A 24,784-nucleotide genomic window follows, 5' to 3' on the forward strand; every position below is an offset into this window, starting at 1 on the left:
AGCAGAGGTCTGCATCAACACTCAACAACAGAACTAGAACCACAAATCAACAGGGAGAAGGGGCTGGGCTGGGTGGGTTGGAGGAAGCGGTGGGCCCGCTCTTGTAGGTGTTCAGACAGGAGCAAACTGTTTTCCACCAGATTTCAGAGCGGAAACTGAAGCTTTCCTAGAAGTATTCCCGAGGAGCAGAAGTGCCAGTGATTAATACATTTCCAATAAGGATAGAACTGAAGTTTGCTCCCTGCTTCATGGGGGTGATGCCTGCTCAGGAAGAACACCTGATTTATGTGGTTCTTTGGTGGCCAGTTTCTGACTGGAAACGTTTGGAGCCTGTTTTGAAGCTGTGCAGAAGAGCGTGCTTGCGTCATCCAGAAAATGCAGTGAGTCAGTGGAGTCCTGAGGGAGCTGTAACGGCTCAAACAGAAACTTGGAAAATGAAATGGGAACGGATTTAAAGATACAGCATTTGCGGCCGCTGCTCCGTTTAGAGATGGTCTGCATTTGTCGAAGGCATTGGTGATGAAGGGGTTCAGTAAGGACTTTGCTGCTGTAAATACAAGTGGAGCTTTATAAGAGTGATCCACCCGGGGCAGGGTGTGGAACTGGAAGAGGGTGTTAAGCTAGTTCTGCTTGCCATTATACTCAGTATTTTGGTATTCAGGGAATCTCCATGAATTCTTCATTGATATGTGTGTTTTGGTATGTTAATGAATAACTTATTGGGAGGGACAGGAAGGAAGGGGGGGCGGCCTCTTGGTTTGGCCCCCCGCTCATCCTTTTCCTCAATGTTTTCAACCGCCTTCGGATTTGGGATGGTTTCTACAGTGTCACAAGCTATGCCATTGCTGCAGTGCAGCTGTGTTGGGATTGCTCTTGGCCATTTCATCTGTCCTGGGAAGCCAAGGTCCTGTTAAGGAACCACCGTGTGGTCTGTAAACCCATGCCCAGATCCTGGCCGGGTTGTAGGGGGTGTTGGAAGCACTTGCTGGTACCACCACCATGGGGAGTTTTGCTGTTAATGGCTGCTGCTCTTTCTTGTCACATTCACCCACAGCTACACAAAATGGATATGGGATACCTCCTTCCTTCAAACCACGTGTTGATTCACAGGAGGTTGTTTCAGGGATTAGGTGTGCTCTTCTTGAAATGTTTTCAGTTCCTATCACAGGTGAAATAGCCAAGATCTGTTGTGATACCGTGGGTGCATTGGTTGTTTTACTTGAAAACTTTGTGATGCTAATGACTGTAGTATTTGAGCACCTCAAAACCACAGATGAATTAACCTATGATATACACATAGGTTAAGGCAATTCCAAGCACAAACACAGGCTGGGTGATGAGTGGATTGAGAGCAGCCCTGCAGAGAAGGACTTGGGGGTATTAGTGGATGGAAAACTGACTGTGAGCCAGCAACATGTGCTCACAGCCCAGAAAGCCAACCGTGTCCTGGGCTGCATCAGGAGAAGTGTGGCCAGCAGGTCGAGGGAGGGGATTCTCCCCCTCTGCTCCGCTCTCGGGAGACCCCCTGCAGTGTGTGTCCAGCTCTGGGGGCACCAACAGCAGAAGGATGTGGACCTGCTCGAGTGAGTCCAGAGGAGGCCACGAAGATGTTCGGGGGGCTGGAGCACCTTCCCTGTGAGGACAGGCTGAGAGAGTTGGGGGTGTTCAGCTGGAGAAGAGAAGGCTCCGGGAAGACCTTAGAGTGGCCTCCCAGGACTTAAAGGGGCTACAGGAAAGGTGGGGAAGGACTCTGGATCAGGGGGTGTAGGGATAGAACAGGGGGGAGCAGTTGTAAACTGAAATAGGGTAGATTTAGATTAGATATAAGGAAGATATTCTTTACTGTGAGAGTGGTGAGGCCCTGGCACAGGTTGCCCAGAGAAGCTGTGGCTGCCCCCTCCCTGGAAGGGTTCAAGGCCAGGTTGGACAGGGCTTTGAGCAACCTGGGCTAGTGGAAGGTGTCCCTGCCTGTGGCAGGGGGGTGGGACTGGATGATCTTTAAGGTCCCTTCCAACCCAAACCATTCTGTGATTCTGTATATTTCTGGAGGGAAAAAGCATCCATACAGTGGCATAATAGTGACGTTAATAAAGGCTTGTGCTTCCTATATTCCCTATTGAATCGCTATTATTTTTGCTTCAGAATTGAGAGTTTGCTTTCCTCGTTTACAAGGCCAACAGACTGATGCTGTTCCTCCCAGCAGAGGTAGCAGAACATAACAAAAAGCCCTGACAAACCTCCCCTCCGGGTAGGCTTTACCCTGCCGGGACAGAGCACTTGTAGTGCAACTTCAGGTGCTGAACTTTGTTGATTTTATCTGAGCACAACAGAGTAAGATGCATCAAAGCCTGCTGTCCCTTACGGGTAAGGTGATCCTCCAGAGTGACTTTTCTGTAAAGAAAAGAGCCAGCTTCTGGAGAGCCAAGAATGATGAAAAATGAGAAAACCTGGCTTTTCCTGTTTGTTCAGGTTTTTTGAGCGGGGCAGCTCAATCTCTGGGCGCCCTCAGGAGTCCTCCTGGGGTGGCTCAGTAGCTGCGTTACCTAACAGGGTGCTGAAGTGTTTTGAATGAATGTTCCTGTCTGTCCTGTCAGCCTGGCTTCAGCCTACTCTGCAAAGCTAAATCAAAAATCTTCTAGCTCCCCAGGTCTGCTGCTGAGTCTCTGTGGTTAGCTCATTTCAAACCGTGGATCGCCTGGATGAGTGCCAGTGGGATTTTTTTGCTGGGCCTTCAGTTCCGCCGTATTTGCTAATTCTCTGCCCATTCCTTGAGTGTTCTTCCATTGGGTTGTATATTGGCCTATGTATTCTTCTCTCTGTGTAGGCTATTCTGACACTTTATTATCAGGAATATAAAAACGTTTTGTGACTGGAATGTGCATGCACTTCAGTGTTACAGTTTAGCTTTAACTCTCTTGCTATTATATTCAGACCATGAAAGCTTCATTAGTTCGCTTTGATTGAAGAGTGATATGGTCCCTAGCAATGCTTATGCAAATTGATGACTCATTTATATCTTTAGAGTTGAATTTAAATATCTATAAAATTTTAGACTTAGGCAAGTAATTGCATTAATTTTGCAACTTCTGTGAAAGATTTTTTTTTTACACCTAAGGCCATATTTCAAACCTGTGACCTCATTCCCATAAAGCAAAGCTATTTCATTACATCATAGCTGTGCAATTTGACTTTTGATAGCTGACATTTGCATTTATGTTAGATCCATTAAATATTTGTCTGCTTAAAAAGCTGCCAGGCATTTACATGTTAGCATGTAAATGTTAATTAAAAAAAATTTAAACATTGGTATTCTTTGAGCCTTCTTGCTGGCAGTTTTGCTGAAAATAAATGAATTGTAATCTTCCCTTCCATCGTCACCCTCTGCTTGGTTTCCAGAAAAAATGATTAATGATTTTTTTTGCCTTTGCAGCTGCAATATTTGATTGCAGTCTGACTTCACTAGTGATACATACGGAAATATTTCTGCAGTTAATTGGACGTTATCAAATCCACAGCAGGTGACTAAGACCATACTCAGATGTAGTTGTTCTCCATCTGTTGCAGTGAGCAGGATCTCTCAGGGCAGGCTCCCTTCCATGGCACTTTCCCTCTCTGTATAGTGATATAAGTTCACAATTTACATTATCTAAATAAATACACGAAGAGCTCAGTGTTCGAGATCTGCTGCTGTTCATTTTGCTTTCAGGCACTGTGGTTTCCATGCTGCTCTGATTAAAGTTAGATTTCAGATAAGTTGGATGAGACTTGTATGAATCCTTTGAGATGGGAAAGGATCAACATACATTTGAAACAGTACAATGTGTCAGTCTCTTACAAGGTGCCTGTCTGCAGGCTTCATATAAATGTTGAATATTTTAACTCAATATTTATTATCCTTAGCAATGGCCAACCATCTTTGAATCCTACTGAATTCCGGCCTTAGCTTCCCTTGCTGAAACGGGTTAAAACACATCTTTGATCACTCTGTAACTTTAAATTGCCTTTTTTCCTTCCCCAAACCTCTTCTGTCACCTATCTTTTGCCAGCAAGTCTTGTGAAAGCAGCATCCCTTGTGATTCAGATCAACTGACTGTCTGGCACCGGGGACTGACGCAGAGCTAGGGAGGACCCCTCCTGCGGGGAGCCAGCCAGGGACGATTGCCTAACCCCCTGCTCCGGACCGCACGTTGCTTGGTAGTAGGATGCTCAGTCAATGGGATTGAGAAAACCTTCCTCTAAGCATGCTGGAGAGGGTAGCACCAAGATTAATAGGAATGTTTTCCAGGCACTGTAGGCTCTGGAGCTGCGGAGTTAATTCCTTGCTGAAGCTTACCCCCTTGGTAACACCTCCATGCCACTGATTAGTCGTATTAAAACCAACAAAGGGATAATTGCCCAAATTTTGTAAAATGGCTATTTTTGCACATTCAGCCTCAGATGGTGTTTGACCCTCAATACAGATGGTTTCACTTAATGTATTTTGTTTAAACAATCCCTGTTCCTGGAAGTGGTTTCAGAATAGGCTGTTCCTCCTTGCTGTTCATGTTTGCTTTTTCTTAAGATATTAAAAGAAGCTTGAAGAGATCACATTCAGAAAAGGGCAGTAATCGGTGTTAACAGGCATTTGTGGAAGCCTATGTATTTTCCAGTCAAGGTACTGGAACTTTGTTGACTCCTTGCAGCTTTTCAAGACTGAAGTGGTTTGGAGCACTTTTGTCATTCGGTTGTAGAGCTCGCTACATTTCTGTTATTCCTCCGTCTGTGTTAGAGACCTCAGGGAGTCCCAAGCACATTTCTGTGGAACAGTTTGTCATCTGAGATACCTGCTTTCCCCTGGTTTTCCCCCATGGGATAGGCCTCTTGGTGCTCCAACACATGGAAACCACCTCTTTCTCTTGGATACAAATGAAGTGTTTTGGGGTGGGGGGGTGTGGGGGGGGAAATTGTCTGTTATCCTTGGATCTAGCTCCTTTTCATCTCTGTTAGAATTTCTGCATGTGCAGGCTTTTCGCAGATTGTGCAGGATGTGTTGTTGATATTGAACACACCCTGGGTGAGCTGTGAAAAGTCTGCATCAAGTTCAACGTCAGGAGTCTTTATATCCTGCCCTCTGCCATAGCCACGCTACCGCAAGGCAGCTCCACTTGATGGAAAGAATGCGAGTGCCCTCAAAGTATATGAGAAATGTGTTTTATAGACTGGAAGTTGGTGTTTCGGGTGTGTTACTGAACATTTCACATTCGCATAGTACCTTCTAGCAGTGGATCTCAAGGCTGCGATCTGATTTGTAGTTAGCTTGTCCAGAAGCCAGGTGGCATGAAAACCTTTTATGCTTGGAAAAAATGGGGATAAAGTCAGGTAATTGGTTTATCTACAATTACAGGAGAAGTCTAAAGGAGAGTTAGAAATAAAACTGCGACGTCTATTCCTAGAGCAAATGATTAAGCTGAATGGTTAATTCTCCCTTTATTTTTTTTCCTAAAATGGTTTTCATCATAAAATCCAGAAGCCATTTGAGGGGTTGACAGTGTAAGCAAAAGTGAACCAAGCTATTATCAGCTCTTTCGAAAACAATAACCTGCTAATCCTCCCAATGACCTTGTGACATCCTGTATATAACAGCTCAGGTACAATTCAAAAATGAGAGATCGCATAGTCTGTGGAGTTTTTCCTCTGTGCTTTTTTTTGATCTTATAAATGGTTTGTTATATGGCTTAAAATTCTTTTGCTTTACCTCTTCAGTATCTTCTATTACCCATGCAATATGAAGTGATGCATTGGCTTCATCCCCGCCTGGACTCCAGAGCTGCTGGAGATTTCTAGTCATGCTTCTCCAAACCTTCCTCTGCTTTGAGATTAATTTTAAAATAGGTTCTCCTGGCACTCTAACTGCAGTGCATGTTGGGGGGAGGGATTGGGGGAACACAGCAGCTCTTTCACCCTGTGAAAATCCTCTGGCCACGTTCCAGGCAAGAGACTTGCAAAGACTGAGCTGAACCAAGAGAAGGGAGGAAATCTGGATGTGTGGCCTAACAAAAACCAGTTGGCTTTTGCTCTGGGTTTTCCCGCCTCTTGCTGGTTCCAGCCAGAGCATGCCTTCTCCTTGAGTCGTACGTGTTCTAGGCTGCTTTTGTTTGTTCACTTATTTTGTAGGCTTTAGTCTTTATTCTTGTAATAACTTGATATAATGTATCTAACTTGGCTGGGCAGGCAGAGGAACTTGCACAGGGAGTCCTGAATACACCATGGACTAGTGAAGTTAAGCCTGGGCTTTCTGCACTACATTTCAGGTATTATCCAGGTAAACCCAAATTTTTATGTCAGATACCATCTAGTAAAGTCAAATGAAGGAGTGTCCATTGTATCCTACCTGGGCAGTATGTGGTATTTTCCTTTCTTCTTGCAACATGTTGGAAGAGAGATCCAACACTTCAGAAAGTGTTGGATATTGTTTATTTTTACTGGGAGCATTGCATGAGTTTTCCTTCACAGAGAAAATAAGAGCAAGAAAAATACAATAAGAGATTGTATCAGAGACTCACAATCTGTAGAAATAACATGAATTTTAGCTGATCCATATATCACTGACATGAGACTTCAATATGGAGTTGGATCAGAAATAGGAAAAGCTGTGAATTTAATTACAGGGTGGTGGTGGTACCTTCTACTTGGGACTTCATGGAACACCCCCAGAATCAGGAGAGGCTTACAGAGGAGCTACAGAGGAACATCCTACCCAAGAAATGGTTTCTTGCAAAGCTGTATTTTCAGAGAGTGTTGGCTTTATTGCAGCACTGTTGCATATCTGGGTATCTGTCAGCTTTCTAGGAATTTGAGGCATTGCCTTCCCTAGATCCAGACTGGAGCACAGCCAGTTACTCGAGGCTGGCTGAAATACTTCCATTTCAGGTGGAAGCAAGTCTCCCAGTGGTGAATGACTCTGGGGTCCGTTTGATGGTCTCTGAATGATTAATGATGAAATGCATCTATGTCTGGTCCACTCCTACATTCACATTTATTTCTTCTGGCTTTGTTTGTAGATCTTTCAGTGGGAAAGGTTGGTAAGATTAAACTGTCCATACAACTCAGTACTTGCCAGTATAGATGATTTTCTCAGTATTTTGAATTAAGAAACAGCTCTTCTGGCCCTTTCATTGTATCAGCACTGTTATTTGTATGCACATGTAGTGAGGAGAGTCTTCACATTCCTGAACTGGGTTGCCACACAGTTGTGTCAGCACTGGTGCCAGCAAAAGGGAGAAGATGGCAAAGGTGGGACTGAGACACTCTGGATTTAGATGGGGCTAAGTGGCTGAGGACCCTCACTTCATGTCAGTGGGATCTCTTCCCAACTTAGATGTTTGCCCGTAGCATTTTTCTGCATCCTGCCCTCGTGCTCCATTGTGCAAATTTTGAGGGCAGTGGCAGGTATTTTACTTTGTATTTAATCATTTGTGCAGGTCTTCAAAATCTACTTTTCTCCCTGTGAACAGTGAAGTGACTCAGCTGAGCCTGAAATGAAAGATGTGACACCTATAGGGCCAGTGTGGAGCAGGGTCGGATAGCTTACAGGGTACCGGCTGTTGCTATTCATTTATGCTTCCGCACTTTTCTTATTTTCTGTCTGGTATGTGGGCAGACAGAATCTACAATCTTTATTCACGCCAACAGCTGTAAACCTCAGACCACATGTAATATATCTGCTCTGTGAATGGCTCTGATTAATGATGGGCAGGTAGCGTAGAGAGGGAATGAATAGAAAGGAACTTTGGATTTCTCAAAATGCATGGAGAGGCAGTTTGGGGTTACTGGAAATCAGTAGCACTGATTTATTTTTTACACCTTCCTTCTTTATCTTCCCTCTTTTGCCTGGAAGGGCAAAGAACATGGAGGTATTCCACAGTCTCATGCTGTTTTCTAAATCTAAATGCAGATATGACAAGCATTATACTCTAAGCATACTGAGGAAACTCATCCTGAAAGGGTTTAATTTAAGAACTTTTGCCCCTGATGAATTCAGCATCAGACTTTTGCTTTGTCTTAATGGTGCAACCTAGAGGGAATGTTTCCTAGCTGTTCCAAAAAAGTTAAAATTAAAATGCTTCTTTCAATGTGTTTTTAGGAATTGAAAAAAGTGTTTTAAACCCTTGTGAAAGTTTAGCATTAGGTGTACCACTTGAACTGCATCTGTCTACGCTCAGCAGTGCATGAGGAAAATGGATACATCTTTCTGCATCCTTGCTCCAGCTGGACCAGGACGGAGGTGTATATATACATTTTTACATTTGCCTTTCTTCACAGTGAAATAGCTTATTTCTGTCTGAAGTTTCTGCCTGTTGGCCCCAGTCTTCACAAGAGAAAATACTGGTGCTGCCTTTACGTCATAGTCCCAGCAGGACTCTTAAAACTTCTTATGTTGTGTCCTGACAACAAAATAAAATGCTGAACAGTTTTGAGGGAACCATTGCTGCAGGCAGTTCTAATTAACTGGAAGCTTTTCCTTTCTGGGAGCGTGTATTTAATTTCTTACACTGGGAATAATAAGCAATTAGTGCTGCGGAGCACCAGGCACTTCACCTGCATATCTAAGGGAGGCTGAGAGTAGATACTGAGAGTGGATAAATACTGTAGTTCAAATCAAGTGATTGTAGATGTTTTTATATAGAGTCTTTTATACTTGTATAGATGCTTTTTCATTTACATAGTTACAAAAGGCTTCTACTTTCTCAAAATAATATGTACTTCCCTGTGGATGAATTAGTGAATTCCTGATCGTAAGGCACTGGGTTTTTTGGGGGTTTGGGTTTTTTTTTTAATTGAAAAGACAGACATTCATTACAGTGTCAGGAAATGTGTGTGCTGTGATCTTGTAAAGGTTTCTGTCCATCGATACTGATAATGTTCAAAAGCATAACTGTTAGGATTTGCAGTTCAATTCAATTTGCAGTTGAATTTATCTTAGTCTCTTGTTGCTGTGTGTTACTTGAAATTTTCTGCATTTCAGAAAATGATTGTAATCTTTGCTGAATTCACTGCTGAAACAGTTTAGGTGAGCAAGGACTAGCGGAGGGGTGTATGACTGGGTAGGGAGCCCTCACTTGCCCTGAAAGAGCTGTGAAAATGTTAGTACTGCTGTGAGACCTCCTTTGCGTGATCAACTTCAAGGCAAAGGGCTTGAATTGCTGCTAGGTTTCATGGATTAGTTGTTTACTGATGGATTATTATTTGTGTCTGCTATGCATGATTTTTTTTTTTTCTTTGCTTTTCAAGTACTTTGGTGATTCCTATACCTGTGGCAACAGCGAGCGTGCTGCACGCCTTCACAGAGCTGTGCCCCAAGTTAAACTCTCCACTTGGGACGGAAAATGCAGCACAACTGCATAGGCTGGGTGGAGAGAGCAAGTGGAAGAAGGAAGTTTCAGCTGTTCCAGTACTATTAATTCAATAGCTGATGCACAAAAGGTTTTTCATGTTGGCCAGAGTGAAGGTGCTCAGTACAGGTGGGTGCTCCCGAAAGGTGAACGATGAGATGTGGGTGCTGGCAGGCCCCGGGCTGCGGCAGAGGCAGTGCTGGGTGAACCTCCCTGCTCCGTGTTCCTCCTAATCCCTGCTGGGTCTAATGCAGCACTGGTTCAGTAATACTTGTTTTCTTTTCTTCTTCTCCCCTTCCACCCCCTCCTCATGTGTAATTTGATCTCTTAGGCCTGGTCTTCTGCTTTGGCAGATTTTTCAGCTCTTGAATGGAAGAAATTAACCACTTAGTTACTGCCAGGACTAAAACATGTTTTGCTGGTCCTCCTGGCTCTTCCTGCGGACGTGCTCGGAATTACACAAGATAGCCCATGAAGTCATCAGCTTTGAGCTCCCCGTTTTAACCTCTTGTATTAACTTTACTTTTTCATCTGCATTTCCCTGCCTTTCCATTTAAAAGAAATACGGAAATGCTCCCACTCAAGATCTGAGTCAGTATTTGGCAAAGAAACTTCTCTAAAATTTATTTTCTGATACTTTCCAAGTATGTATCTTTTCTGATTGTGTCCTGGCTGTCTGTAAGCCCTCTCTTCTCTGGTCTGGCAAAAAATACTGAACTTCAGTAGGATCCCTAAACTGATGTGACTCTACCCATCACACAGAAATTCTCAGTCCCCGCTCCCTCTTTCATAACTTTAATAAATTGCCCAGGCAATGGAAGTTAAGTAATTATAGTAAGTTTGTGTGATTTTTTTTTTTTTTCTTTTTTTGGTGTCTTTAAGGTAAGCTGCTATTTTTTTCAGATCTGAAAAGTACAAGATGCCTTTTTCTTTTTCTTTGCCTGCAGATGTTTCAAAAAGCTTTTAATGGAAGAGGCCCCAAACTTTTTTCAGTGATATGTGAAGAGCCCCTTTGGACTTGGATTTAACCTTGCAGGCTTCAAATGCTAATGCCCCAGGCAATTCCCTGTGGAGCTCAAAACCCATCTTTCTTTTTTGCATGAGTAAGGTGAAGACAGACCACTGTTGCAGGAATTTAGTAGTACCCTCTGCCTTGTTACTACCTTAAAAGAAGGATTCTGCCCTGTTGCTTGAAAGGAATTTCAAATACTTGAACATCCCCTCTCAAATCCCACCACTTCTCAGCCGCCTCCTTCACTCATGAAAATTGCAAATAACAAACATCTGTTAAATCATGGAGAAAAAAACAACAAATGCACATGCTATATTGCAAAATCTTTTTCTGTTGATGTGTACAGTGGACTTTTTGTAACCTGGCTTTTTTTCTTTAAGTTTCTTCCTGTGAGAGCAGGATTTGCTAAGTCCAAGTGCCAGAAGTATTAATATTTCATTGTATGTGCAGATATCTCTCTGTGCTCTTGCAGGGCCATTCATGCTGTGCTAGATGGTTTCTGAAGGAAGGAAAACACTCTTTGCCCTCAGGTGTTAACTAGCCTTTGTTCAAGCTCATGTGTGGGTTGGTTGTTTTTTTATTTATAATAATGTCTATTGTAGAACGGTCAGAATAGTAGCAAGAGGCTTTTGTTTTTAACATGCTATTTTAACTAGCTATTGTAAACACATCGGCTGAATTTTGAGACGAGCTTAAATGGCAAGGTAGAATAATGGTCTCTAAAAATGTTTTGTACATGAAATGGAAAAGGAAAGGCAGAGATGTCTAAAAAGCTGGAAGAAAACAGACAATGGTAGCACAAGGCGGAGTGGTTCTGAGGTAGAGCAGTGCTGGAGAAACTCGGGGTGGCATTACACAGATCACTGAAGGCACGGAGGTTCATCTGAGCAAGGTATCTGGGCAGAGCAGTAAAACCACTTGAGCTCTGTTTGGGTATACATTACTAATGCCAGTGGTATTACTGATGCCTTGTGATCACCAGATTAAGTGGTAGTCAGAGATCCTTCAGTATCTTGGTCACTTGGTCTTTCTCCTTAGGTGTGTGAACAAACTTGGAAAGTTTTACAGGGCTGATGTAGTCATTCTATGTGCAAACACCAAGGACTTTTCTCACCCTCTGCCTGTTACGTGACAGGTATTACAAATAACTCACAAACGTAATCGCCTTTTGTGTAGTGCTGTCACTGCCAAGTAAGGAGAAGGTCAGAGTATCCTGAAGACTTGTTTTCACTTGTCCTTTGAAGTAGTTACAAGGTGTCAATGAACAATTACTAAGACTAAGAGGTGACTGACTCAAGAGGCAGTTGTTTAAATCTGAGGTGGTTTATATCAGACTGGGTGTGGGATGTGGGCTCAGCTCTAACCCTGACAATCTGGGACTCACATTCTGCCCTGCTTTCTTTGGCACACCACAGTAAAGCTCTCACAGCTTCTTTGATAATTTTCATATACACATATATTTTTAATCAGGTAATGGTATTAGAATGTGTTATTTCACTATGAAAGATGTCATCAGAACTACGTAGTATGGCAGTGCTCTGTGGTACAGACCCATTTTTAATCATAAAGCCAGTGACCTGTGAATGCCCAAAATCACATGTAACCTTATCACTTACTAATAAAAATACATCTTACAGATTATGTGATTCTACACTTTGTTGCTCCATACATCCAGAGACAGATTTACAGGCAGCATTGAGTTGGTCTTTAACACCTGTGGGGAAATTCTCAGCTGTATTTACAGAAGAGCAAGGCACAGGTAACTTGTAACTGTAAGCAAGAATCTGCTCTTTTTCTGGCGGGCTCCTTTACTCCTTTTCTTTAACCACTAGCTTGCGCTGCTTCTGTTTCAAGTGACTTTTCCATCCCGAAACACCTGAATGTGCCTATCAAGAAATGCCAGTGTTTGGGGCTTCAAACTCTTTCCATGTTTCAGAAGAGGATTTAGAAATAAAATTAAGCTCTGCTTTTAAATGGGTGACGAGCACTCAAGCTGTTTTTAATGGTATCGCAACAAAATTCACTCCAGCTGCTAACGTGGTGGGATCATGCCAAAACTCACTTTCTGTTCATGGAGTCCAGTCCTTTCGCTGCTGCTGTCATACATGTGTGTGATCGTTCTCTTTTCGAAAAATCCATCCTCAAATTTTGGGTAGCTGTAAGAAAATAAAGAAATAGCTGTCTGCTAGAAGAAGCTCCAACATGAAGGCAGTTGGCTAAATAGGTTTATGCTCTTGTATGAGCATGAACAATAAAGGCTAATGGATACTGGATTGCATTAGCAAGAGCAGAGCCAGCAGGTCGAAGGAAGTGATTATTTCCCTCTTTTTGGCGCTTGTGAAGCCACATCTGGAGTACGGCGTCCAGCTCCCTCCTTCCCCCATAGCAGATGCTGACAGGCTGGAGGGAGTCTGGTGGGGGCTGGAGCAGGCGGTGCCCCCGGGGCCAAGGGAGCTGCCTTCACCCAGTCAGGGAACAGGGTCCCAGTGCTCCCATAACCACCCAACTGGTGGCTGGAGAGGCTCTTCTCAGAGGTGCACAACAAAATGGGGAGAAGCAACACTTACAACTTGCAGCAGGGCAAAGCTGGATAGTTATAAGAGGGTAAAAAGTGTTTCACGCTGCCCAGCAGAGTTGGTTAAAGTTTAGCTGTAAAAAGCCTGGAACAACCTGATCTAGATAGACAGCTGCCCTCTGAGCAGGAGGTTGAACTGTGGAGACCTTCCGAGTCTGCTCCCAACCAAAATTGTTTTGCCATTCTGCAACAGAGAGCCTGAGCTGAAGGTTGCATCAGTCACTCTGTAGTCCAAAAGTCTGCACGCTTTTCATGACTGATTTTGTTCTAAGATGTGTCTGTGACAAACAAACATGAAAGGGATTAATAGATGTCAGCCGTAAGAGTAGCAGGGTTTGTGTGACACTACCAATATGGCTTTTATTTCTGTATCACCAGTTAATTTCATGGCATGCAGGAAAGGCAGAGGGTATTTGCTCAAAGTATTTACAGCCTAGTTTGCCATGACACAAAAGAGGAAACATTGAAGGATGACGTTTGTAGCAGAGGGACCACACAAGCTTGTCTGTGTGGAAACATAAAGGGAATTAATTTGTTTATCTACAGAGGAAGTTATCCCAGGATAGCTCTTTGTGTTTAACTCCCCAAGTGGATGCCTTTCTCCTACAGTGAGGTGGTTCTACAAGCGGGTTAATTTAAATTGAGATGAGGCTTTCTTCTTCTGGAATAAGAACCCCAGGAGTTCATCAGGAATGTAATCCGCATTAATTCTGCCGGTGCTCATTGTATTAACCTTAATTGTAATGGCTGGGTGGTGTTCATGGGGGGCAGCCTTTGTACTGCCGGGGGATGCTATGGGGATTCTGCATTCCTACAGCTGCAGTTGGAGGAGAAGCCGGATAGGGATGCTCCTCACATGGAAAAGAAGTTGCGTGCAACATGCCTGGTCTGCTCTTACAATGTTACTTCATCCCGGTTCCCTAAACATGACACTAGGCCAAAACATGTGATGACGGAGCTCCTCCTGTAATTTGTATAAACTTTCTCCTCCAAATCTGCTTTTAACTCCCCTCCCCATGCAGTTCTGCACAAGTTCTCTGTTGCGGTCTCATCTGAAGTTGGGCAGGCAGGGAACATGTAGATAGGTGTTGATTTCTCTTGAAACTCTCGTGTTTCCATAAAATAGAAATTTTCCTCCAGAAATAGAGGGAGGAAGGGACGCTGTGGGGAGAACTGCATAGTTGTCTTTCTAATGCACGTGCAGGCTCTCAGAGGTGGGGGATTGCATCTGTAGCCTCATCTCTTCTCTGGACTAAGTTGAGGAAATGTTTTAGTTCTCTTGCTGTTTCTTGGTTTATTAAATGGGGATATCCATGTTCGTCTTTTCTGAGAAAACCCAGGGAATCACTTTGAACATCACGCTGTCCTTGCCTTGATTATTTCTCCTCTAGAAATGTTGCAACTTGTGGTATTTAAAAAAACGCAAATGCTATAATTGCAGTTCAGTATGGGTTGAGAGACCAAGGATTTCTTTCCAAGCCGTCTTTCACACGTACACCCCATGGATCAGAAGGCTGAGGCAACGTAATGCTGCAAAATAATGTTGAAAGAGCCTGAGCAATGTTTGCTGTTTCAGAGGCATGGTCCTCAGATGCTGGAAGCATGCAGAGTTTCCCCTAAAGTATTAAATGTTTGAAAACGTTGGAGGGCAGAAGAGCCCTAGCTAGTCAGTAACCTTGCCAAAATAAACTGTCAGATGTGGAGGGAAGTTTTCAGGGACAAAAATGAAGATTTGCTGCTTTGTTGATCCTGTGTGTGACACACCAAGCACTCCACACGTTGCGGTGGTTTGTGATAGGGTTGGCTTCCCAGGCCATTTTCCACAGCCCCTCTATCCTGCTTCCCAGATGAACTCTGCACCCTTGAGCACCTCTTGTTCCAAGCAGCAAAGCACCCCAGTGTTTGAGAAATGAAAGGGGATTTTTGAGTGGAGAAAAGTGCAATTGTAGGCACACCCAATTTGCCTATAAAAATGTATAAATATATATGTATAGAATATAAATATATATGACAAAAGTGATGGTTGTTTTAAAAAGGGGACACATAATAATGCTAGAAGGTAATCTATAAAAAATGCAAAACGGGAGAGCAGTAATTAACGTGTAGCCTTGAGAAACCTGCAAGGGAAAGGCACGGTTTGCAAGGGAAAAGAATAGTAGGTAGTGGGACAGAGAAAACTTTTGGCCCCTTTTGCAAGAGGAGTAGTATCCTGTGAGCGTAATTGCATCAGCTGTGATTTGAATGCGTTTGCCTGTGATTTTCACAGAGATGCTAGGACTGCATCTTCTGGGGAGGACCTCCAGCCCCCCTCAAGTTTTTGCGCTGGTTTACGAATGGGCATAGCTCTGGGTTTGCTTTGCAGTATTTAAACAATTCCCTTAATACGCTGTGAAGTGACAACGCTTTTAAGACTTTGGCTGTTGCCTACAATTCACTTGGTTTAACAGAGCCGTGCACAAAGCAGCAGCGTTAGTCCTTAGTCCTGCCTTTGCCCCCTTCCCAAACCCAGGAGGGCTCTCCCAGCCAGGGGAAACTTGTTGATTTTCTCTCTGGCGTTGGGAGAGGAGGCAGGCAGGGTGCAGGCAGGCAGGCAGGAGGAGGGTTAAGGAGCGAGGGCGTTGCTCGGCTGCCTGATGTCATGGAGGCAGGCAGCGGCTGAAGGGGGCCCTTTGTTGGCAGCGGAGCCCCAGCAGCCCTGCCTGCACCCAGCGCCCGGCGGCGTGCGGGCAGCTGCCGCCGAGTGCGGGCAGGAGTGGCTCTGCCCAACTTGGTTGGCTTTGCTTTTTTTTCCTTCTTTTTTATTTTCCTTCCCCCCCCCCCCCGCCCCCTCCTCTCTCCCGCCAAAAGAGTTGGGAAGGAGGGAAGATGGCTGGAGTTAACTCCCCGGGAGAGGAGATGCGGGGCCCCAGGATTTTCCGCCTCTCGGGCTCGCCCTTGTAATGGTTTTCAGAGCGCTGGATTTCTTAGACTTTTCCTGGATATTTTGTTTTAGATTTTTCCTGGGTATTTTGTTTTAGACTTTTCCTGGATTCTTTTAGACTTTTCCTGGATTTTTTTAGACTCTTACCGGATTTTTTTAGACTTTTTTTTTAGACTTTTACCGGATAATTCGACAGTGCGAGAAGAAGTTGAAGGGGGAAGGGAAACCAGACAGCCGAAGCCAAACTCTAACAAATGAAAATGTTGGAGATTTGCTTGAAATTGGTGGGTTGCAAATCGAAGAAAGGGCTTTCCTCCTCCTCCAGCTGCTACCTGGAAGGTGAGTACCCAAGGGGCTGGGGTCGGGCCGTGCCCCCCAGGACCCCGGGCTGGGACTCTGGCTGCTGCGCTCCCGGGGAACGCGGCCCGACCCCACCGCCATCCCAGACACCAGTTTTATCCCTTGCTTGCAAGTTGGGGCCAGGCTTGGGGAAGTGTTTGGTCCAGGCCAGCTTTAGGCTAGGCTTTCGCATATGGGGGCAAAGGAACCGGGTGGTGTACGCGGCATCCAGACCCCAGGTGACTTTCATTAAATGCAGTATACAAAGGGAGCGCGGCTCTACCATTTATGGTTGTAAAATGTCAAGTGATCTTATTGCCGAGCCCATAAAAAAAGCTGTATCTTCAGGCCTTGGCTTTATTTTTTTTTTTTTGCGCGGGGAAGGATCTCCCTTATTTTGGACGTGAGAGGAGGATGGTAAAACCAACTCCAGGCTCAGGAAGAAAATTTAGATGAGTAAAATATTTTCAGCATGCGTTAACCAAAATGAACTAAGAGATTATGTATTATCCCCTTGGAAGTTTGCTTTCCACAGGCATTCATTTCACTGAATTTTCTTGCGTGTTTGCTATTAAAAGGTGATTTTTTCAGTCACACCCATAATCATTTGTAGATACTGAGATGTTAAACACATGGACCTGACTAGTTCAGATTGAAGGCCTTGGCAACAGAGGCACCGTGCTGGGCTGGGGGACTTTGGGCTGAGGTCTTGCGTGACCTCGAGCAAGTGCTTCACCCTGGCCTGGCTTCACACCCGGCCTGCGGGGTCGCCCCCCTGCAGCCCCGGCCCCTTTGCTGCACTAGCGGGGCTGCGTCCATCCCGCTGGGGCTGTCCGGGCTTCTTCAACTTCTTTTGTGTTGCTGGATGTTGCTTCAGTAAAAATAATCCCCATGCCAGGAGGACCGTGCTAACTCATCAAATCAGAGGCACGAAAGGCAGCAGCTGATTTCCCGGGGCCTATCGCAAGGCGCTGTTGCTCAACTCTCGAATATTCAGTGGAGAAATGGTCCTTGGAAATTCATAGGTTAGGAATCTCAAAATGTACAAATGGCTTCTCCTGGCAAACCCATTTGAAGACATTTCAGATCAAGAGTCTGTATTTATCAGATGCATTTAGGGGCTCTGAAGAATTTTTTTATTTCAGTTTCCAGAGGACTTTTTAAAGTTTCAGAAACCTAATGATGGGCGGATGCATATGAGTAATTTTCATCTTTCCTGTGCAACTGAATTCTCCTGTGATCTTTTAGGTCTATAAAACCTCTGTCTGTGTCCCCTGCCTGTGGTATTGCTCCGGCACAGCCAGGCTGCGTGTTGAGGAACTCCGAGCTGTGCTGGGCCTCTCCTTTTTGTGCTGTTGGATCTTTCAACACAGCCCTGGGAGAACAGGCAGAGCATCTGGGGCCTCTCTTCCCTGCAGAAATGAATGCTAAAGGATGATGTTACAAGGGTGTTACCCTGCAAGTTTTCTCTTTTGTGTGTGTTACAACCACTCCCCGCCCCCCTCCCCAATTTGCAATGCAGTTGCATAATAGGATTAGAGCATAGTTTGACTGGTGCCATATAGGCAGTATCGAGTTAGGAACATGATCATTGATGCAATAAATATTGTAGTATTTCTACCTTCTGCTTCCCTGAGACTGTGGCTGCATATTTATTTTTTATGATGGGATGGGAAATAAGCATTAAAACATCTTTTAAACGATTTCTATCAAAGTAGCTCAGTCTTCTCAGCTCAGCATGGGGCAAAACCAAAGCCAGCATCCAAGTGGCCTGTTAAAGGTGAAGAGATGTGGCAACTGCAACCTTAACGCTGTGACAGTCCAGACAGGGCAGCCCAGGACCCACCAGAATCGACTGTGGGTCTCTTGGACAGCAGGGTGAGAAGCAAGAATCTATACTCATCTGGAGAAAGAAAAAAGTTTTTTAAAAAAACTAGGCTTTTCTGTTACTCCTTTCTAAAGCTGGAGGTCCCCACGTGGTATTCCTGGACAGCTTTCTTATTAAAACTGTGCGGCTGAAAGCGCTGTTGAGGACTCTTCAAAAGAGTAGTGGTGGCTTGCCCCAAGCCCCCGTACTCCAAGGGCACAAGTGAAAACCATTTGCTTGCATTACCCTTAAGAAGATAACAAGTTTTTACATACACATTTGTTAAGTTTGATAGAAACCACTTAAGCTTGGCAGATTGTGTCAAGGGGGCAGGTTTGTGTCAAGGGTTGAAAATTAGGGACCCTTGCTCCTGGATCCCTATGAGCAGTGCGTGATGGCCAGTCCATTCCCATGTGCAGCCCACAGCCTCGCTGAAGCTTCTGAAAGGATTAGGGAGATAATGGTGATATCATTGGAGAATTTAACTCTGCTCTTGTTACCTTAGTTGTATGGGAAGCTGTTGAGGGCATGAGGGGAAAGCTGAGAGCTTTTTTGCTATAGTAGACTATGAAACCTTAAATGTAACTGCTTAAAGGATGAAAGGTCCATTAGTTGTGTGGAAACCAGTTGCAGCCAGGAGGATAGATTAAATTTTACCTAATTCAATTTCTTATTTTGGTTTTCATGTGTTAACAAAAACTCAGCAGTGTTTGGTTGATGGATAGCACGGGACTGTAACAAAATCAAATCTGTTTGTTGTATTTTTAAACACACTTTTTGAAAATGGTGTATTGAGGTTGGGTTTGATAAGGCTGACTTAAAGTCAAGCACAGGTGTAGGTGTACACGTCTTTTGACCAAGTAATCAGAAATGGTTTTTTTCATGGTGATCCTCTTCTGAAAGGCTTTTATGCTCTATTAGTTTGCAGGAACGAGGATTGTTTGTAGAGTCCTCTGTGGTGGTGTGGAGGGATGGCAGGTGCTGTGTCCCATTGCTGTGCGCTTTGCTGTGTACAGGCAGGCTTGTCTGCTGGCTAAAAGAGTTGAGACCTTTTCTTAACTTGATCAAAAATAACTTTAAACTGTTTCTAACAATTACTGAGATTTCATATTGATGTTTGAGCTAGCCTTTTTTTTCCTCTTGTTTCTATTCCCACTAGTAAATATTATTTTAAAATGTGAGAGATCTGGATTTCTGTCATCTGCTTTCTCCTTTCTGCCTTTGCCAAACTGGATAATTCCTCACCCACTTCACACCAAGAAAGGGTAAAGAGTAGAAGGAAGAGGCACAGCAAGTACTGCTGCCAATCTGATCTGGAAAACAGAATGTGTCCATGTCCCAAATAGGGGCTGAAGTAGTCTTGCTGCCTTTTTGGGCTTGCTCTACCACTGGAAGGCAGAATCCTTGTTTAAAACCTGTCAGTGTTCTCTGTAAAGTTTAAAAACCATTTTGGGGACACTAGTGAAGTCCATTGTTTTCTAACTGAAATGATTTCTGGGCTGCCAGCTGTCAGATTGTGGGGATTTTTTTCTGGTGGGTTTTTTTTTTTTTTTTTTGCGTGTCTTGTTACAGCTAGAGTAGACAAGCCTAGGGAGGAGCAGCGGCCTGTCACCATTGCCCCATTCCTGGAGAGTTTCTTTCTATGTGTTTGGGCACGTATTGAGCCAGACCCAAATCTGCACTGCCAGGGACTCATCCTGCCCTGGTGTCGCTGGGACCAGCAGGCAGGTCTTTGGCCGATCTGCTGGGAAGAGCGAGTATGTTAAGACAGTATTGCTGCCTCCCAGGAAAGAGCCTTCTATTTGTTTCCTCTCTTCCTTGGCTATTTTCTGCTCCTCACCTCTTGGCCTCTCATCTACCATCACTCAGTAGAGTTCTTGCTTATAAATATGTTTCTGGTTTTGTAATGGCTTGCTAGTTATGTGCTTGTTCCAGTGGTTCTTGCCTGTCCCATCCTTATTAAAAAAATCTGGCTGATGGTGCTACCATTTCCCATGGGTTGTGGTGAGAAAAGGATTATCATTTCATAGAAAAAGCTGTAACTGTCTTCAGAGCTAAAACTGATCATCCACAGACCTGTTAGTGCTTCCCTGAGCAGTCTGGGACTGCTTAGTAAAACAGGGAAATAGTAAATCTTCATGACTCTTGCTTGGTGCTTTCCCTCCCTAGGGCTCAGAAATAGGCAAACTTTGCTGCTTCTGTTCCCTTAATAAGGAAACAAACCCCAAAATTGTAAAGGTAAAGTTTTCAGAAATACGCAACTGTCATTGAAGCTCCCTTGGATCTTTCCCCTTTCTCTCCCAGAGTTTATAATCTAAGGTCAGGCAGCAGTTTAGTAGCAGATTTGGGAATAAAATCCAAATTTCTGCCATACTCACTATTCCACTCCATACATCTACAGTTACGATTAGCTGGCTGGAGAAAGATGATATTGACCATGTCACTAAGGAGTTATAAATGGAATAAACTCACTGAATGAACTCGAGTGGAACCTGCAGGCTAATATGAGACTGAACTTTCAAAAAAACCCAGCAAAACCCACAACCAAACAAACCAAACAAAAAAAACCAACAACAAAAGCCCCAAGATGACACAGTCATCTCTTGGAGTGGGAGAAGCCACATCATCAGGGGTGCTTAGTGTTAGACAAGATAAAACACTGCACTTGACTGTGAGGGCCTGTTTGTGCATGGACCATGCAGCAGGAGCCATGGGTGGCCTTGTTCACTCCCGTTTGCATTCAGCAGACTTGATTTTCGGTATTCAGAGTGTCGGAGGTTCCTGGTGGCCATGCGAGAAGGAGCTCAGCCAGCCTGCAGGGCCAAGGCACGGCGCTGGGGGTGGAAATAGGGTGACACAGTGGGGGAGACTGGCCCAGCCCAGGGTAGAGCGGGTTTGATTGAGAGAGGCTGCATCTGGTTTTGCACTTCTTCATCTCTGTATAGAAACACAGAATATTTAAGAAGTGATCATTTGTCCTCATGCTGGCTGTAAGAATGTGGACTTTCCAAGTATCAGCCAAGAGCAGAAGTGACAGTGATAGCCTTTGTTACAGAAGATTATATGGCCTGTGCTATGGAGCGGGTGACAGGAGAGGCTGACCATGATCTCACTAAAGGGATGAGTCTGAAATAAAACGTGAAACCTTCCTTCTTTTTGGAAAAATCTGGTTTACAGATTACTTATTTTTTTTAAAATCCATATTCCACCAGGCATAGGGAATCTGTGAGGGCCACTAAGGAAATAATTGGGACAGAGAGGCAGCTGCTCCATCGAATGTGCTCAGAGTTGGGAACATTTGGATGTATTAAATCTGTATAGCTATTCTGCTATTTATCATCATTTCTTCCAGGGGAAAAGGAGAGTAGAGGGAACGTAGGGAAAGGGAAAGCTTTAGATAACATGTGCTGTACCTCCAAAGCACTCTCTTGCTCTAGAAACCTCGTGGAAAAAATGCCAGCACAGTTTGTTAAGACCACAGGATGTTTGTTTTGTAGGGAGACAGAAGGTCTCCTCCTTCCCTCGGGACCGCCCCACAGTCAGCTGTGGAGGAGCCGAGTGTAATTCTGTGCTGCTGCCTGTTTTCCAACCCTTCCCTTAAATTACTAAGGAAATTTGCTTGCGTTGGTCTAGACCAGAATTGTTCATATCTGAGAACTTCTCACACAGTTGCTAACAATGATTCATGACTTCATATAAACAGTAATTAGCAGGAGATAGTTACACTTATGAAACCTTTTAGTGTGCAAACATAAATATCTCCTGGTAAAAACTTAATTTAGGGGGGGAAATGAAGACATTCTTATGGCTAATGCCTCAAAATAAAAGCTGCTGTTGTCTTATTTCGAAGTCTGCTCCGCTTTAATTAAGAGAGTCATCATTTAGTTGGTGTTAGTGGAGAACTGAATTACAGCATTGCCTTGGGACTCCTTCCAGGAATCCAGGTGTCATCTGGAGCATGGTTATGATCAAAGTAATAAATTACAGTCTTGCTGGGACGCAGCAGAAGACAAAGTGGATGCGTGGAAGGAATCAGAGCGCAGAGATAACATTGAACTACGCTCACTTCCTTCCCCATCGCCATGCCAGGATACCCTCCTGTAGGTATAGCAGCCGGGTTGATTTGTTAGGAGGAATCTGGCCCATTGAAGAGGTCAGCAGTGCTGTAAAATTGTATTTAAAACCAGCAGTAGGAGGTAAAGAAGCTGTAGTGTGTTGGAAAAGACCCTCAGTATGTATGAACAGCAACATCTAATTCCTGCTCTGAAGGACTATAATGTCTGGGCAGATTTACTAGAGAATAGCTCAGAGGGATAAATACCGCTGACGGCCGGCTGTACGTGGCTCCCAGATGGACATGGCCTGTCTGCTTCTCTTGCTTCATGGCTTGTGTCCTGAGTCTGCTGACAGCCTCCTCTGGGGGCCCAGACCTTTAAAAGTGTGTTTTGTCACGGTCTATCAAGCTTCTGCTACACTCAGGTCATCACAATTCTGCTCTTTCCTTTATGCTCTTCTCTGTGTTGACTCAGGGCCTCATCCTCCCTTTCTTGCTGCCCTTCAAGCTTCATTCAGTCACCGCCTTCCCCACTCCAGTTCTTAATTTGGGGTTCCTAGCTTCTGGAAACACCAGCCCTAATGCAACCCAAGGGTTGGGTCTTGCATCTCCCCGTCGTGCTGTCCTGCACGGCAGCCTTCACACACGCCGTGCACCTCCGTTGGGGTGCCAGTGACTGAGCGGGGGGGTCAGCTTGGAAGATACAGCAGATACGAGCCCATCTGTGCATAGCATCCTATGTGGTCACCGGGGGGACTTGTGTGGTTTTCCAGCTTGGCAAATTCTCATATGCTTTATTTAACAGCCCTTGCTCTTGCCAGTCCTTGGGTTTGCTGACAGTTATCACTGAGTCAGTGTTTGTAGGAATGTCATGGAACAAAACTTGACTTTCGCACCACAGCTTGCGGGTGTTTTCGGTGTTTGACACAGTGTTGTCTCATGGTCTGAATCGAAGCACATACCTTGGCATCTGTGTGTAATGAGTCAGTCCCAGCACCGCCGCAGCCTGGGCACGAGGGAGGGATTCTTGCGGAGCGCTTGGCTTTCCTCCTGCATCCCCATCCGTGGCTGTGCATGAGCCGTCCTTCGCTGGGCTGCGATAGCGCTGGAGTTGGAGGGGAGCCTGCCTTGGATTTCCTGCCTTCCTGACGAATCAGTCCCCCACGGGGGAGGCATTTTCCTTCCTAATGGAGGTTACGGTCCATCCCACTGTGCAGCATGTACTGGTTTGTGCCATATTTGGGGGAGAGCATCACAGCGTCACTCCTCGCTGAGGTTGTGTACCTGCTACTTGCAGCTCTCTGCTGTCTGTCTGTTCCAGGTGTTCACTGATGGTGTAACTCCTTGGAGTATCTCCAGTCACTGCAGCGCCCTGTGTTTGATAAGGGAGCTTAATGGGCTTGACAGGATCAAAGCGTTTTCATGGTAAAATGATTATAGCTTAATTTTCTGAAAGTGGATTTTCTGTTTCTTTTCTCATTGTCCCTCATGAAGCAAACCCAGGCTACTAAATGTATCCTCCCGAAGGAATCAGGAGGGTGAAGCAAGTGTGTCAAGGTGCTTTAAAAAACCACCCAACCGCCTTTTCTGGCTGTGGAATTGTTTAGAAAGCAGAATTATTTGACTCTTCTGATTCACTGTAAAAATATATCTCCCTGCAGATATGGTTTGGCTAGGAAAATAGGCCCAACAGTGTGTAGCCTTGCTGTTTTACTCTCTGCCCACATATACGATATTACCTTTTCCAAAGAATACGCTAGTGCTCGTGTTCATAAATAATCACGAGAGAACCTTTATCAGTGGTGATCTGGCCAACACATTGAGGATACAAGATTGTCTGTGGGTGAATAGTGGCACTTTCACCACCAAAGTTTAAAAAATAATGGGATTTGTTATTGTTTGTAGGGTTGGGATTTCTTTTTTTGTTTGGTTTTTTTTTTTTTTTAGCATTTCCTCATTGGGAAATGTATTTTGAACCTGTCCCAATCCACACTTGACATCCATATGTTTTTTGGTGTCAGTTGTATCAGTTCTTCACTGGTTTACTGGTACAGCTTATACTGGCTTTCCAGATCAAACAAGCAATAGTATTAAAAGCATATTTTGGTGTGATTGCATCTACATAGCAGCCCCTTGCTAGTGAGTATTACAAGTATAAAGAGAGAACTGTGCTCCCAGGTGACATGATAATGTAGAAGACACTTGGCCTGGGATTTCTCCCTCCAAAGCCCTGCTGCATTCGCCTCTGCAGAAGAGGGATTCAGTGGTGAGTGGGGGAGCAGGCAGGGGCTGATGCTGAGTAATGAAGAACAATATCATGGCACGAGGGGCCGGGTGTGATAGTGCCGTGTTTCCTGTCCCCATAGCTGCGCTGACGCAATGGTTTGTCTGTGGTGCTGTGACCTCGTTCAGCGAACTCATCCAGTGGAAAATAACCCTCAAAACCCAAGATTTTTCACAACTTACTGTCCTGGGTTTGTGCCAGCACCGTCACCCACAGGGCTGCCAGCACAGCTGGAGGTGGCACATTAAGAGTGAGGGGACACAACTACCTGGAGAATCACTGCCCCAAACTCTTGAATCATCAACCAGAGGGGAGGGTTTGCAGGAGCAACTGCAATAAAATTCCGTGATGTACTTGGACTT

At 44.6% G+C, this 24,784-nt stretch overlaps 1 protein-coding gene across 5 annotated transcripts in view; it reads left to right on the forward strand.

Annotated features, from left to right (window-relative positions):
* The window catches only part of ABL1 (ABL proto-oncogene 1, non-receptor tyrosine kinase), an 82,833-nt gene that overhangs the window by 32,961 nt on the left and 25,088 nt on the right, over positions 1-24,784 (forward strand). Inside the window, exons 1-2 of one of the 5 annotated variants that reach the window (XM_074891621.1) lie at positions 15,576-16,217; positions 23,460-23,563. The exons of 2 other annotated variants lie outside the window; for them this stretch is intronic. In XM_074891621.1, coding sequence (XP_074747722.1) covers positions 23,533-23,563 — 31 coding nt within the window. In that variant the 5' untranslated portion in view covers positions 15,576-16,217; positions 23,460-23,532. Of the gene's footprint in view, positions 1-15,575; positions 16,218-23,459; positions 23,564-24,784 lie in introns of those variants that run through there. 2 more of the 5 variants (XM_074891620.1, XM_074891619.1) reach the window with 2 other exon arrangements.

Source organism: Strix uralensis, chromosome 21 (assembly GCF_047716275.1).
Source record: "Strix uralensis isolate ZFMK-TIS-50842 chromosome 21, bStrUra1, whole genome shotgun sequence".
NCBI lineage: Eukaryota > Metazoa > Chordata > Aves > Strigiformes > Strigidae > Strix > Strix uralensis.